This window comes from Sarcophilus harrisii, chromosome 1 (genome assembly GCF_902635505.1).
Source record: "Sarcophilus harrisii chromosome 1, mSarHar1.11, whole genome shotgun sequence".
Lineage (NCBI taxonomy): Eukaryota > Metazoa > Chordata > Mammalia > Dasyuromorphia > Dasyuridae > Sarcophilus > Sarcophilus harrisii.
Genome location: NC_045426.1, coordinates 686,272,162 through 686,284,820, shown reverse-complemented (window position 1 = coordinate 686,284,820; position 12,659 = coordinate 686,272,162). Strand labels below are relative to the sequence as shown.

At 46.9% G+C, this 12,659-nt stretch overlaps 2 protein-coding genes across 2 annotated transcripts in view; one reads left to right on the top strand and one right to left on the bottom strand.

Moving 5' to 3' along the window:
- The first annotated feature begins 3,069 nt into the window (after nt 1–3,069).
- B3GNT4 (UDP-GlcNAc:betaGal beta-1,3-N-acetylglucosaminyltransferase 4) lies at nt 3,070–7,891 on the top strand. Its single transcript, XM_031948524.1, has 2 exons — nt 3,070–4,715; nt 6,227–7,891. The coding sequence occupies exon 2, from the start codon at nt 6,252–6,254 to the stop codon at nt 7,341–7,343; it is 1,092 nt and encodes a 363-aa protein (XP_031804384.1). The 5' UTR covers nt 3,070–4,715; nt 6,227–6,251; the 3' UTR covers nt 7,344–7,891.
- Nucleotides 7,892–8,255: 364 nt separating this feature from the next.
- Nucleotides 8,256–12,659, bottom strand: part of DIABLO (diablo IAP-binding mitochondrial protein) — a 7,988-nt gene continuing 3,584 nt past the window's right edge. The window contains exons 4-7 of the mRNA XM_031948525.1: nt 10,778–10,909; nt 9,997–10,107; nt 9,723–9,819; nt 8,256–8,516 (exon numbers count right to left, since the gene is read on the bottom strand). Coding sequence (XP_031804385.1) covers nt 8,281–8,516; nt 9,723–9,819; nt 9,997–10,107; nt 10,778–10,909 — 576 coding nt within the window. The 3' untranslated portion in view covers nt 8,256–8,280. The remainder of the gene's footprint in view (nt 8,517–9,722; nt 9,820–9,996; nt 10,108–10,777; nt 10,910–12,659) is intronic.

Sequence of the window (12,659 nt, the reverse complement as noted above, 5' to 3'; positions counted from 1 at the left end):
GACTTACACGAACTGATGCTGAGTGAAATGAGCAGGACCAGGAGATCATTATATACTTCAACAACAATACTAGATGATGACCAGTCCTGATGGATCAGGCCATCCTCAGCAACGAGATCAACCAAATCATTTCTAATGGAGCAGTAATGAACTGAACTAGCTATACCCAGAAAAAGAACTCTGGGAGATGACTAAAAACCATTACATTGAATTCCCAGTCCCTATATTTATGCACACCTGCATCTTTGATTTCCTTCACAAGCTAATTGTACAATAATTCAGAGTCTGATTCTTTTTGTACAGCAAAATAATGTTGTGGTCATGTATACTTATTGTGTATCTAAGTTATATTTTAATATATTTAACATCTACTGGTCATCCTGCCATTTAGGGGAGGGGGTGGGGGGGGTAAGAGGTGAAAAATTGGAACAAGAGGTTTGGCAATTGTTAATGCTGTAAAGTTACCCATGTATATATATCCTGTAAATTAAAGGCTATTAAATAAAAAAAAAAAAAAAAAAAGAAATGATGAGTTAGATACTCTTTAAAAAATCTATAAAGACTTAACATGATCAATTGGGGAATGGCTGAATAACTTGTGGTACATGAAGGTAATGGATTATTGTCATATAAAAAAAAATGAACAAGCTGATTTTAAAGAGGCCTAGAAAGATTTACATGAACTTATGCTGAACGAAACAAACAGAACCGTGAATACATTGTACAGTAACAGCAAGATTGTTTAGTGATTCAAGGAAGTCCCAATAAACTTTAGATAGAAGTTCTGCAACCAGAAAGAACTATGGAGAATGAATGTAAATTAACATATGCTTTGTTCACTTCTTTTTTCTGTTTTTTTTTTTCCCCTTTCTCATGGTTTTCCCTTTTTGTTCTGATTTTTCTCTCCCAATATGATTCACAAAGAAAAATGTATTTTAAAAGTTAATATAACATGTGTAACCAGAAAAAATAAAGCAATAAATTAAAAAAATTTTTTTTTGCCTGAATTGATGCAAAATGAAATAAGTAAAACCAAAAGAGCACTGGACACAGTAACAGCAATAGATGAGCACCCGTGACTTTGCTATACTCAGCAATATAATTCAAGACAATGTTGAAGGACTTATGATGAAAAATGCTATCCATCTCCAGAGAAAGAGTCTGAATGCAGATCAAAGTTCACGTTTTTTACTTTATTTTTCTTGGGTTTTTATTTTGGTGTATGTTTTCTCTTGCAACATGACTAATTGGAAATAGTTTTGCATGATTATATATGTATAACCCATATGAAATCACTTGCCTTCTCAATAGAGGGGCAGGGAGAAAGGAAAGGATTTAGAATTCAACTTTAAATAGAAAATGTTAAAAATTGTTTTTACATATAATTTGGGGGGGGAGCAAAATGCTAAAAAAAAAAAAAACAGAGCTGAATGCTTTGAGAGATAGACATATGGGGAAGAGAAAAGAAAAAGATGCAAGAGGAGCTATCCTCCTACCCTTCCTGTTTAATCACATTCAGTTCATTGTGCTATCTCCCTCCCCAGATTGCTGGAAAAATCCAAAAATATAACTATTCTTTGCCCATTAAGATTTTCATCTACCAGAATCCCCTTCAGCTAAGAATGAATTCAGAGAATGAACACAAAATCTCCTTTTTGTATCCCAAAAGGAATTCTTATCCAGGGGTGCCGACTCCAATCACTAGTGGCCAGAAGAACTGGAGAGACCAAGAAAGGTCTACAGCTAGGTTGGTATAGACTTAGTACAGCATCAATAACTAAAATTTCCCTACCTTTTGACATCTGGGCTTCAAGCAACCCACAAAGTACTGTGAATGAATGAATGAATGAAGCATTTGCTAAGCACCTTGTGCAAAGCACTGGACGAAATGCTGGAGATACAGAAAGAAGACAGTCCCTTTTTCTGAACTGTCTCATTCTAATGGAGAAAACACATAGGGAAGGTTCCAGCCCCAAGCTTGATAAAAAGGAGCCATGTGCCTAGGGGGCAGCAGCAAAGCCCATGGTAGTATATCCAATGCCATTCCCACTGAAACTATTTTCTAATGCTGAAGCATCTGAGAGCCCTGAGGATTTGGGGAACCAGCGCTTTCTTTTCTCAGTTTTCAACAGCTGTGGCTTGAGGACCAGCTGCATCAGTTGCCAGGCTGCATCTCCACAGGGGCGGCTGCTTCCCAGGAGAGTGTCTGAAGGCACCGGGCTGGAAAGATTCCAATACATATTTTATTTAGTTCTATTTAATACGTAATATTTGATATATTTATATTATTTAATATTAAGAAATCTTTTAAATCTACATATTTAATGTGTTATGTGAAATATTTCCCAGTTACATGTAAAAATGGTTAACATTTTGAGTTCCAAATTCTGCCCTCCTCCTACCCCTTCCCTCATCCTTCGAGAAGGCAAGCAGTACGAGAGACCATCACACGTGGGGAATAACGCAACTCACGCTTCCCAGTTAGCCGAAGTTTGTGTGTGTGTTTGCTCGTTTTTGAGGCGACGGGAGCTCAGTGACTTAGCAAGGGTCACCCGGTTACCGAGGGCCTGAGTCAAGGATCGGTACAAGCACCGCCTCTTTTTTTCTTATATTTTTATTTTGCCCAGTTACACAGAAGCATCTATTATACGTGTACATTCATTTCTGGACATTTCCTTATGGATCATGTTGCGAGAAAGAAGAGAAACCACGAGAGGAAAGAACCGCTATTATTCTGGAGGAAGCCGCCGGTTCCTAGCGCAGAGTTAGGGTTAAGAGGCCACCGCACAAACCCTCGAGGCGAGGACAGCGCCGGCACGCGGCCGGCCGCCCCTTGAGAATGAATGCGGGCAGGGCCGGGGCGGGGACAGGTGCTCCCGGAGGAAGAGCCACCCTCCGCTTCTGCGGCTCTCGGACTACGAACCGGACGCCGGGACCGGCGGCGGCAGGACGGCCCGTGAGGTAACGGGCCGCGTTCCCCAGCCCTGACCCTTGGGATGCAAGCAGCACTCGCGATGGGCTGCGGCTCGGAGCGACGCGGCCACATCTGCGCTACCGCAGGGCCGTCGGCTCCCTCCTTACCTGGGACAGCTCCGCGCTCTGCCCCAAACGGCTCCAGAATCGCGCTGGCCGAGCCAGCTGCCCGGACTAGGCTGTAGGAGACCCCCGGGGTGGGCCTTCCGAAGAGTGGCAGGGGAGGGGGCCAATGGGAGATGAGCACCATCCGCGCCCCGCCCCCCCCATCAGTCCCGGGGCCGCTCACCTGAGCTCCGGCTCCCGACTTAGCTGCGCTTCCGAAGCTCCAGCGAGTGTCCGGCGCGGGCGTCCCGGGCCCCTGCTCAGGTGCGTGACCCTGCCGGCCTCCGCTTCGAGCACTGGCGCGGAGGGCTGGGGGCGGCTCGCTTGGAAGCCCGGGCTCGGAGGGGGGCGTAGTGCCCCGCGCGTTGCCTTGGCGACCTTGGCCCGTCTCCGAGGGAGCTCATTGGCCGCCTCGGGCGGGGCTTCTCCCCCCCCACCCCCCTCTCCCGGGCCCGGGAGTCCCGCAGGGGGCGCGCTCCCCGCCCCTCTCCTGCCTGAGGCCAGTGCGTGAGTTTCGGGCCAGGTAGGATGCGGGGCGCGGTCTGGGAGGGAGGGCCCCCTCGAGAGTGTGGGCGGCCCCCCGCGAGGGCTCCTCTGGGGAGCCGGGGGATGGGCGTGAGGGGCTTGAGTGCCCCCTGCAGCCGCGCCCGGGAAGGGAAGGCTCCGGGGCAGCATTTCAGCGGGGCTGCCCGGGCCCCACGCCGGGCCCCATCCTTTGGCGGGGGAGGAGGCCCGAGCGGGAGTTTGATCTCTGCCCGCCCGAGCTTTTGTTCTCTTTGGGCCGCCTGCTGAATGGGCAGGGGCCGGGGCCCCTTCTCTTCCGGGGGCCTTGGCTCTTGGCCAGCGGGGACTCCCGGAGCCTCAGCCCTTGGCCCCCGGAGCTCAAGAGGCAGGACGAAGGGCTTCCCACTTGCGAGCTTGGGGGCTCCCGGAGACACTTCTCGGAGCAGGTGCTTCGCGGTGAAGGGGGAGGGGGAGGGAACGTTCTAATGAGAATCTCCGGGGCCTGCCGGGCTTTCTCGTTGTGGCGCTGGGGGGGGGCGGGATGCTGGAGCCCTGTAGCGCCGGACCCCCAGCCCTGCGGCTACAGTGGGGGCTCACGCTGTCTCCCCCTCGCCGTGCGGATCAGGAACGGGACTAGGAAAGACACTCCCCATCCCAGAACTTCCCGCTGCGCGGAGAGCGCCGCATCTGGAGGCGGGCACCTTCTCTCCAAGGTGCTCCAGCTCGCCGGGTCTCTTCCCTTCTCTGTAAGACGAGAGCCTGGAAGAGATCCCTTGCCCGGGGAGAAACCTCAGAGGGTTATCCACTCCCATTTTACAGATGGGGAAAGCGAAGTCCCCAAGGTGAGATTTGCCCAGTCCCACGGTAGTAAGCGTCTCGGGCGGCCCGCGGCTCCCTGCCAGCCTTTGCTGCCGGAATCCCGCCCGACTTCGGAGTGGTCACCGGGCAGCCCGGGGCCTCAGGCCACCTGTGGTGCTCGGTAACACGCGGGCTTCCTCCCTCGGCCCCATCCCGCCTGGGCTTTAAGCAGAATTCTCGGCTTTTGCTTTGCTCTAGATCAGCTCAGCCATTAAAGCTGCAGCCCGCAGGACTCTAATTTTTCCTCTCTGAAGCCCCACGCCCGTGCGGAGAAGGTATTTGATGTTTGTTAAACTGAACTCGGGCATCCGCCTCTCCTGGCTTTTGCTATTCCCTCTACTGGGACTGCTCCCCTCTTCCCCTTTCCCTTCCCCCAGTCTCTGCCCATCAAAAAGCCCACTGTCTTTCAAGGGTCAGTAAGAAGGCGGCCTTTGTGAAGGCTTTCCCAGCCTGTGGATCTCTTTCTCCTGTTCCTCCCCCCTCCCCTCCTCTGTGACTTGTTTCTGTCACTTGGGTATGGGGGCCTGGGACCGAATTCATTTCCTTGTCTCCACTGCGCCTTGCATAGGACCCTCGTTTTCCCAGCGTTGGTGGAAGGGATTGACCTGATGGATTTTGCCTTTTCCGAATCTGATAAGTTGACTTAACCCGAAGAATCCTCAAACATTTATGAAGTAACTTATAGGCCTGGCACTGTGCTAAGGGCTGGGGATGCAAAGCAGACAAAGGACATTCCCTATTGTACAAGAGCTCATGGTCTAAATGGACAAACACACAAACCACCACATACCCACGAGATACAGGATAAAATGGAGCTACCCATTTGGCCCTACACATTAAGATGGATCAGGAAAATGTTTCTTGGGAAGGAAGTCAGAGGCCCAGATGGGAAGGGAGAGAATTCTAGGCTTGGGGGGACAGCCAGTGAAAATACTTGGAGTCAGGAGATGGAGTGCTAATGGGGAGAATTGCATTCCAATTAAAATCGGGCCCAATATAATCTTTCTTCTTGAGAAGCTCAGAGCTCTCTAGCTAGTACCCCTGGGTGCCCAGCTGTGCTAGGATTTCTTGGTCTTTCTTGTAGAACAGCTACGTGTAACAGAAGGATATTGTGATTTGGACTTGAGCCGAGCCAAAGTTAATAGAACTGGGGTGTTTTGTCTGTCCATCCATCTGCTGCCATCACCCCTCAGCTCTAACCCGGCCTGCAGCAGGGGTTAGGTCAGGAAAATGCCTTCCCTTAAATAGACAGCGGGGCTCAGTTCTGGTAAAAGCCCGAGGCTGAGAGCAGACTGTAATCCAAGTCTCCTAAACCACAAAGGGCAGGTTAAACATGAATTCATATACCAAAAGCAAGATCTCAAAGATTTCTTTTTAGGTCTAAAAAGGAACAAGTTTTAAGGTAGGAAATGAAACACTTCCTTAAAGTCTCAGTGGGGAATAAGCTTTAAAGAATTTCATTATCCATCAGAGACTGTAAGCAGATCCACAAGGGGTTATTAAAGGAAGTTGATTCAATAAACCTTTCTTGAATGCCTTCTTTTGCCAAAGAGGATCTCTTGGTTACAGTTGCAACACTCTAAAGTCTGCCCCGTAGTTTTCAGAGCTTGCAGCTCCAGGCTAGGCTGCAATGCAAAGGATAGTCTGACAAGACCCAAAAGGGAATTTCATTTTTTTTTTCCCCTGCATGTTCTTAATCTCTCATGGCACTGAGTGAGTTCTGGGGTATATAAGCCATTGAGTAGCCCAGTTGCCGCCTTTGCTCATAACACTTTTTTCTCTGCAGGGTTGAGGGCCATCAGGGCCTCGAGATGTCCCGTAGATTTGGTTGGCTTGCTCTGTACTGTCTGTCAGTGACACTCTTCACATGTCTCCTCTTTTTGAAGAAGGAGACGAAACCAGCTCTCCCTGGGGGCCCAGGGCAGGTGGAGGGCCCTGTGGCCAGGCATTCTTTCTGGGCACCCCCAGCGCCCCACCGAAGCCCGTGTCTGCCCAATTCGGTGATCAATACATCCACAGTCCTGCCTGTCCGTCACCGCCTCTTCTTGACCTATAAGCACTGCCGGAACTTCTCGATCCTACTGCAGCCCACAGGCTGCCCTACCGACACCTTCCTCCTGCTGGCAATTAAATCCTTGCCTGCTCACGTGGACCGCCGTGCAGCCATCCGCAGCACCTGGGGCCGGGTTAAGGCCCAGGGTGGGCGGCAGCAGCTCAAACTGGTCTTCCTCCTGGGAGTAGAGGGAACTTCCCCACCCCCCCAGTTGTTACTTTATGAGAGCCAGGAATTTGATGACATTTTACAGTGGAACTTTACTGAGCACTTTTTCAACTTGACTCTGAAGGAGCTTCATCTCCAAAGATGGCTGGCTACCAGTTGTCCACAGGCTCGGTTTGTCCTCAAGGGGGATGACGACGTCTTTGTCCACGTGCCCAACATCCTGGAGTTCCTGGAAGGGCAAGACCCCAACCGGGATCTCTTTGTGGGGGATGTGATCAGTGAAGCCCTGCCTAACCGAAACAATAGGGTCAAGTACTTTATCCCCACCTCCATGTACCGTGCCCGTCACTACCCACCCTACGCTGGAGGTGGGGGATACGTCATGTCCCAGGCAACAGTTCGAGGGCTGCAGGCTGTGGTAGAGGAGGTGGACTTATTTCCCATCGATGATGTTTTTGTGGGGATGTGCTTGAAGAAACTGGGAGTGAAGCCAACCCACCACGCAGGATTCAAGACCTTTGGGATTCGGCGTCCCCTGGACCCCCTGGACCCATGTCTGTACAAGGGGCTGCTGCTGGTGCACCGTCTCAGCCCCCTGGAGATGTGGACTACATGGGCTTTGGTGAAGGACGAGGGCCTGAGGTGTGCTGCCCTTCCTGCTCCGGTCCAACAGAGTGGCTAAGGGGTCTACTGGGAGGTCGACTGGTAGTTTTCAAAAGCTAGTAGAGGACTTTGCTATTGGTTACTTTCTATAAAGGCTAAAATAGTGGAGAGCTTTTAAACTAATGTAGATTGATGAGAATTTATATCCTAAGGTGTAATCCCCCAGATTCCCTTTAACTTTTAACTCTGTCTCTCTGACACAACACACACGCACACCCACCCACCCCATGTCTCTACCAAAGCAAAAGTTTTTCAAGAAACAAGTGGATTCCAAGTGATGAATGGCTATTCTACAATCCTAAAACACTTTTTTTTTTTTTTTTTTTTTTTAAAGAGAAAGGGTGTGTGTGTAAAAAAAACAAACAAACTAGTAAAAGGGAACAAAGCAACACAAGGCAAGGAGAGTTTCATTTAAGGGACTCCTGTTTCATAACAAGTACAAACACATTTCACGAACTGTGCAGCCAAGCCTTCTGGCAGAGCCAGGCCAGGCCAGGCATTTTTATCTTAGCCACATTTAGGTCAAAGAGGGCATGAACTTTTAAAAAACAAATACTATAAACACGACCACACCCTCCAAAAATTCACATCCCACAAGAGAGAACCAAAGCTTAAATAACTTACATTTGAAAATCTGACTATGGTTGAAAATGGAGGCTAACTTACTACTTACTTAAACTACTGGTAAGAGGGCTGGGTCTCCTGCTTCCAGAGGGCTGTTGAAGACCGCTTTCATGACTGAGTGGAGGTACATGGCCTTGAATACGACTCGTTTCACCCCCCAAGGAGGGGTGAGGTATATGGGATCTTTGGCTGTCACAGAACTGCCTAACTCAGGAAAGATGTTACAACTCTGAGCTAGCCCCACCCCAGCTTCCATTCCTCTCTAATTGTGTTTTCAAAGGCAATCAAGGTAACCATATTCACAGTGTTAGTGCCTCTGGGGAGAAGCCTCCTCAGTCCTCCCGCAAGTAGGCCTCCTCCTCATGGTCTGTCATCAGAGATCCCCCAGTGCTGGGGCGCTGGGGCATGGTCCCCTTTTCCAGCTCCTCGGGGCGCCGGAGGCGTAGCTCCTCAGTCTGGGCCTCGGCCAACTTGGTCTCGGCCGTCTGGGAGAGCTGACGCACTTCCTGAACTTGAGTCTTCACCAGCTGAACATGATTTCGAGCCATGATTGAGGCTTGATCAGCACCTGGAAATAGAAAGAGCAACTTAAATTAGTAGCAACAACAGCAAAGATGGAAATGCCAGGTCAGCCTAGGGGCAGGTAAGACTTCCAGCTGAAAACAGAACATCAAACCCTGGGAACTCAAACAGGGCCAAAGAGTTTTGTTTAGGAACCCGAACCACCTTCCGTGCACTCAGGTTCAGCTCCCTTCTTTGTCTACTTTCGGGCCATATCACCAGCCCTTCCCAGCCAAGTGTCTAGGGGATCCAGTGCCTCCTTAACAGGGGCTGCTTGGTTACACACATCAGCACGGTAAACTGGCCTTCTCTTTCTATAGCTATTCTCTGTTTAACAATCAGGGCATTTCCCTGTAAAAGAAAACATCAGCATCTTCCTCCAGCCCCTCTGTAAGCACAGGAGAAAACCCCTCTTCCTGAGTCACATGAACTTCTGCCACTTGTTAATAATGTTGCCTTTGGGGCTCTCTCGGACATCAGTCTGCAGACTAAGGTTCAGACTCACTTAATTCCTTGCATCCTTAAAACTGTCTTCAATCTGAACCTTGTCATTCCCACAGAAGAGTAACATAACCTAGAAAGAGCCATTACCAGATCATGTGATCCAAAACAAACCCCTTCCCTCTCTAAGCCTCCATTTCCTATTCCATAAGAGGAAAAAGGCCAGTGTTCTTGGTCATCTAAGAACCTTTCAAAGTTTAAAATGTTATGTGTGACTGCTCATGTCTGATCACCTGGGTAGCAGCCCACCTCTGACTGGAGCTCCTCCCCAACTCACCCAAAAAGAAGATTCATTAGAAATAAACTCCTAGCTCCTCCATCTCATCCTGCTCCAAAGCAGGGGTCACTTAGCATACAAAAGGCTTCAAGAAGAGCTCCAAGCATCCACTTAGGATGGCACTCAGGGCCTTGGATCCCAATTCTGCTGTTAATTTACTGTGTGACCCTCTTTCCTTTTCCTTCTTGGGGTTTCCCATGAATCTGACATTCTACAAATGGTCTCAGGCGATGCTCTCTCCCTGACAGAGTGTTGGAATGGGCCGGAGGAGAGGCAGCAGCCAGGCTTTCTGTTATACCAGCAGCTTCATGTTAAGAGGGGAGAACTCCCATACTCTAAGCTTCACCAACAACCTGCCTGTCCTTGGTTGAGGAGGGATGGGGCATTTCAGCTTATTCCCGTGAGTGAGCGGCCTTTGCCTGCCGCTGAGCATACCTGACTGGTAGGCTGCTTCTGCTGCCATCTCAGACAGACTCAAGGCAGTCATCCAAGTCGTCTCTAACTTTAAATACTCTTCTTGTTTTGAAGACATCTGTATATTAGAGAAAGCATTTTATCAGGAAGAGCAGAAAAGTCAAAGCCACTAGAAGTGACTTCCTCACAATGGCACTGTTCGTAGAAAGACAGTCATGAGGTAACTTAATTTCACAGTTTGTTTCCTGGATAAAATGGAAGTGGTAATAACTACAAATGAATTTTTGTTTTTTACCTCAACCCTGGCTCCTATGATCACCTGCCACACTGCATCTTCCTCTTGAGAATTCATTTTCCCAAGTAAACTTGAATATTTTCGGTACAGAGACACTAATGTGTAAACCGCCTGCAAGAAAGGAGATAAGCTGGTTAAAAAGGAAGGCTCTCAGCAAGATGGCCAAACCAGAACTGGGCAAATTTCTGAAGAATTCACTAAGTGCCTAATGAGGGGAAAGCTCTGCATGAGTTACCTGGGACACAAAGCCAAAAAGAAGAAGCTGCCCTTGAAGTGAGGGCCAAGTGGAAAGTTTTCTTTTAAAACAAAGAAACAAGCCACCAATGGACAGCTTTTAAATGCCACTAAATCAAGGCCTAAGGCAGCATCTATAGTTTTCCTGGGTTTAATGCTGAGCAACCAGATTCCATCTTTCTCTTATAAAATTTCATCCTCTTGGTATGTGCAAGAACTAGCTTTTGACTGATACCAGGTCTTCTGGAGTCAATTTTAGGGTTTTCCAAGAGCCAGTTAATGGCTAATCTAGGCCTTGAGCTTTTCTTCCTGGTCCTCATCCTACTTCCAAACTCTAGACTCCATCAAGATGCTGTTTCACTAAGGGAGGGAAAATGCAGAACTGTCAACATTAATCCTTGTTTGCTAGTAATTTAGGACAATAAAATCGAAACTGATGGCCAAAATAAGACAATCTTTACATTTTGCTAATCCATGCTAAATCTTTACCTTTAGATTTAGATAATTCACAGCTGGTTGTAAATAGCCCTGCTGAGAATGAACTTACCCTCGTATACTCTGTGATGGCTTCAATCAATGCATACGTGGTTTGTGAGAGGAAGGTGGAGGTGCTGTCAGTCACCATGGAAACTGCTCTTCTCATTAGTGCTTCATTACTAAGAGAGTGTGTCTCCGTCTTCTGAAAAACAAGGTGTCTGCATTTAAGGGAAAATTCATACTCAAACTCTTACTCATAAGAGAGTAAAGACAGTAGAGACCAAGTCCATTTAAAGACTGTCCCTCAAAGTTACTAGTGGCAGCCTTCCACACAAAAATACATGAGAAACAAATTTTCCTTTCCCTTCCCTTGGGGTGGATCCTGCTGAATCAGAAATATATATTTTTTTTTTTTTTTGGATAAATAAAAGGCAAATAGTTACAAATGATAATAACATTCAAAGTTTATCTGTGTGTTATGTGTATATATATATATATATATATATATATATATATACACATATACTTCATGCACAACAATACTAAGTTTTGAAGATCTCACAGAAGCTTCAAACTAAACCGTTTGAGAGGAAACATTCATTTTGACCTTGATCTACCACATTAAAAAAAAAAAAATCCTCTCTACTAGGTATCAATGGTGATTTCTTGAGGCCAAGAATTTGAGTTGAGTTTCAGTGGATTAAGCCAGCCTGGTGTTCATACTAGGTATGGAACCAATATGGTGAGTCCCTGAGATCCTGTGGGTTGGAGGGGCAAATTAGCCCAGGCTGGAAACAAGAGCCTTGCCAGCAGTTTTAGTTAACAAACAGGCAACAACTGAACCAGGACATAGCTAACTGGCTCTGCCACCTTTTAGGCTGAAGAGCTGCTGTTCTGTACCTGTTTTGTGTTTCACTTGGCTTTGCCTCATATGTTTTTCCTTTGCTATTTTTAGTGTAACTGCTTGGGCTGAGAAAAATAGCTGTAATATGTATCTTGGCCTTTTGGAGGTCAAGTCTCTTGGACAGTCCTCGATTTCTCAGTAATCTCATAAACTGAGAAATAAAAGTTCAGTAAACTATGGGACATGAGTACCATTCTATTGAGCAAGAATTGGTGGTACTTCCAACATCTGTACTTTGGGAAGGATGGATAAAAGACATCAAAATATGTTTGTTAAATTCTGATCTCATGAGATATTGAAGCCATGGGTATTGTGCCCATGTGTCTGGAGAAGAAGAGCTGTCTTTGCAATAAATTTTAACTGAAACATTTTGGGATCCCTGAACATTTTTTTTTTTTAAACACAGTAACAAGATAAATTATTCATATTTTCATCAATCTCTAATGGCTTCAACCATAATCTTTAAGCTAATTTCTGATCTTTCAGGCAGTAATCCATTATCTTATAGTTACAACAGTGTTAAGTAGTTATAAGTGGAGATATATACATATATAAATAGTTATAGAGATAAAAGGTGGGTAAAAAGGTCCTATTAACTTTCAATTTTGTTGAAGAAATGACATACATACAAAATGTTATGAACTGATAAAATATCATGCCAGTGTAAACAAAGACCCAAATGGTTAAGCAGTCAAGAAAGGTAAATCAATATTGATTATAGTTACTGGGGGAAGGTATTACAGAGGGCCTGACCACCAGCTGGGCCTGGAATGATTAGTAGAGATCTGGAGTAGACAGAAAAGAGAACCAGAATCAACTTGGTGTGTACAGGCATCAGAAGGAGACAAGCTAAGATAAAATATAGGGTTCATGTTGGAAGGTACTGATAGGTATGGAACTAGACTAAACTAGACCAAAATTCCAGTAAGAATTTGGACTGGATTATACAGGCAAGAAGGCAACACTAAGGTTCTCAAGTAGACCAACCGGTCAGTCCACAAACATTTACGAAAGGCCTATATACCAAGGATTGTGCTACTAGGAATCA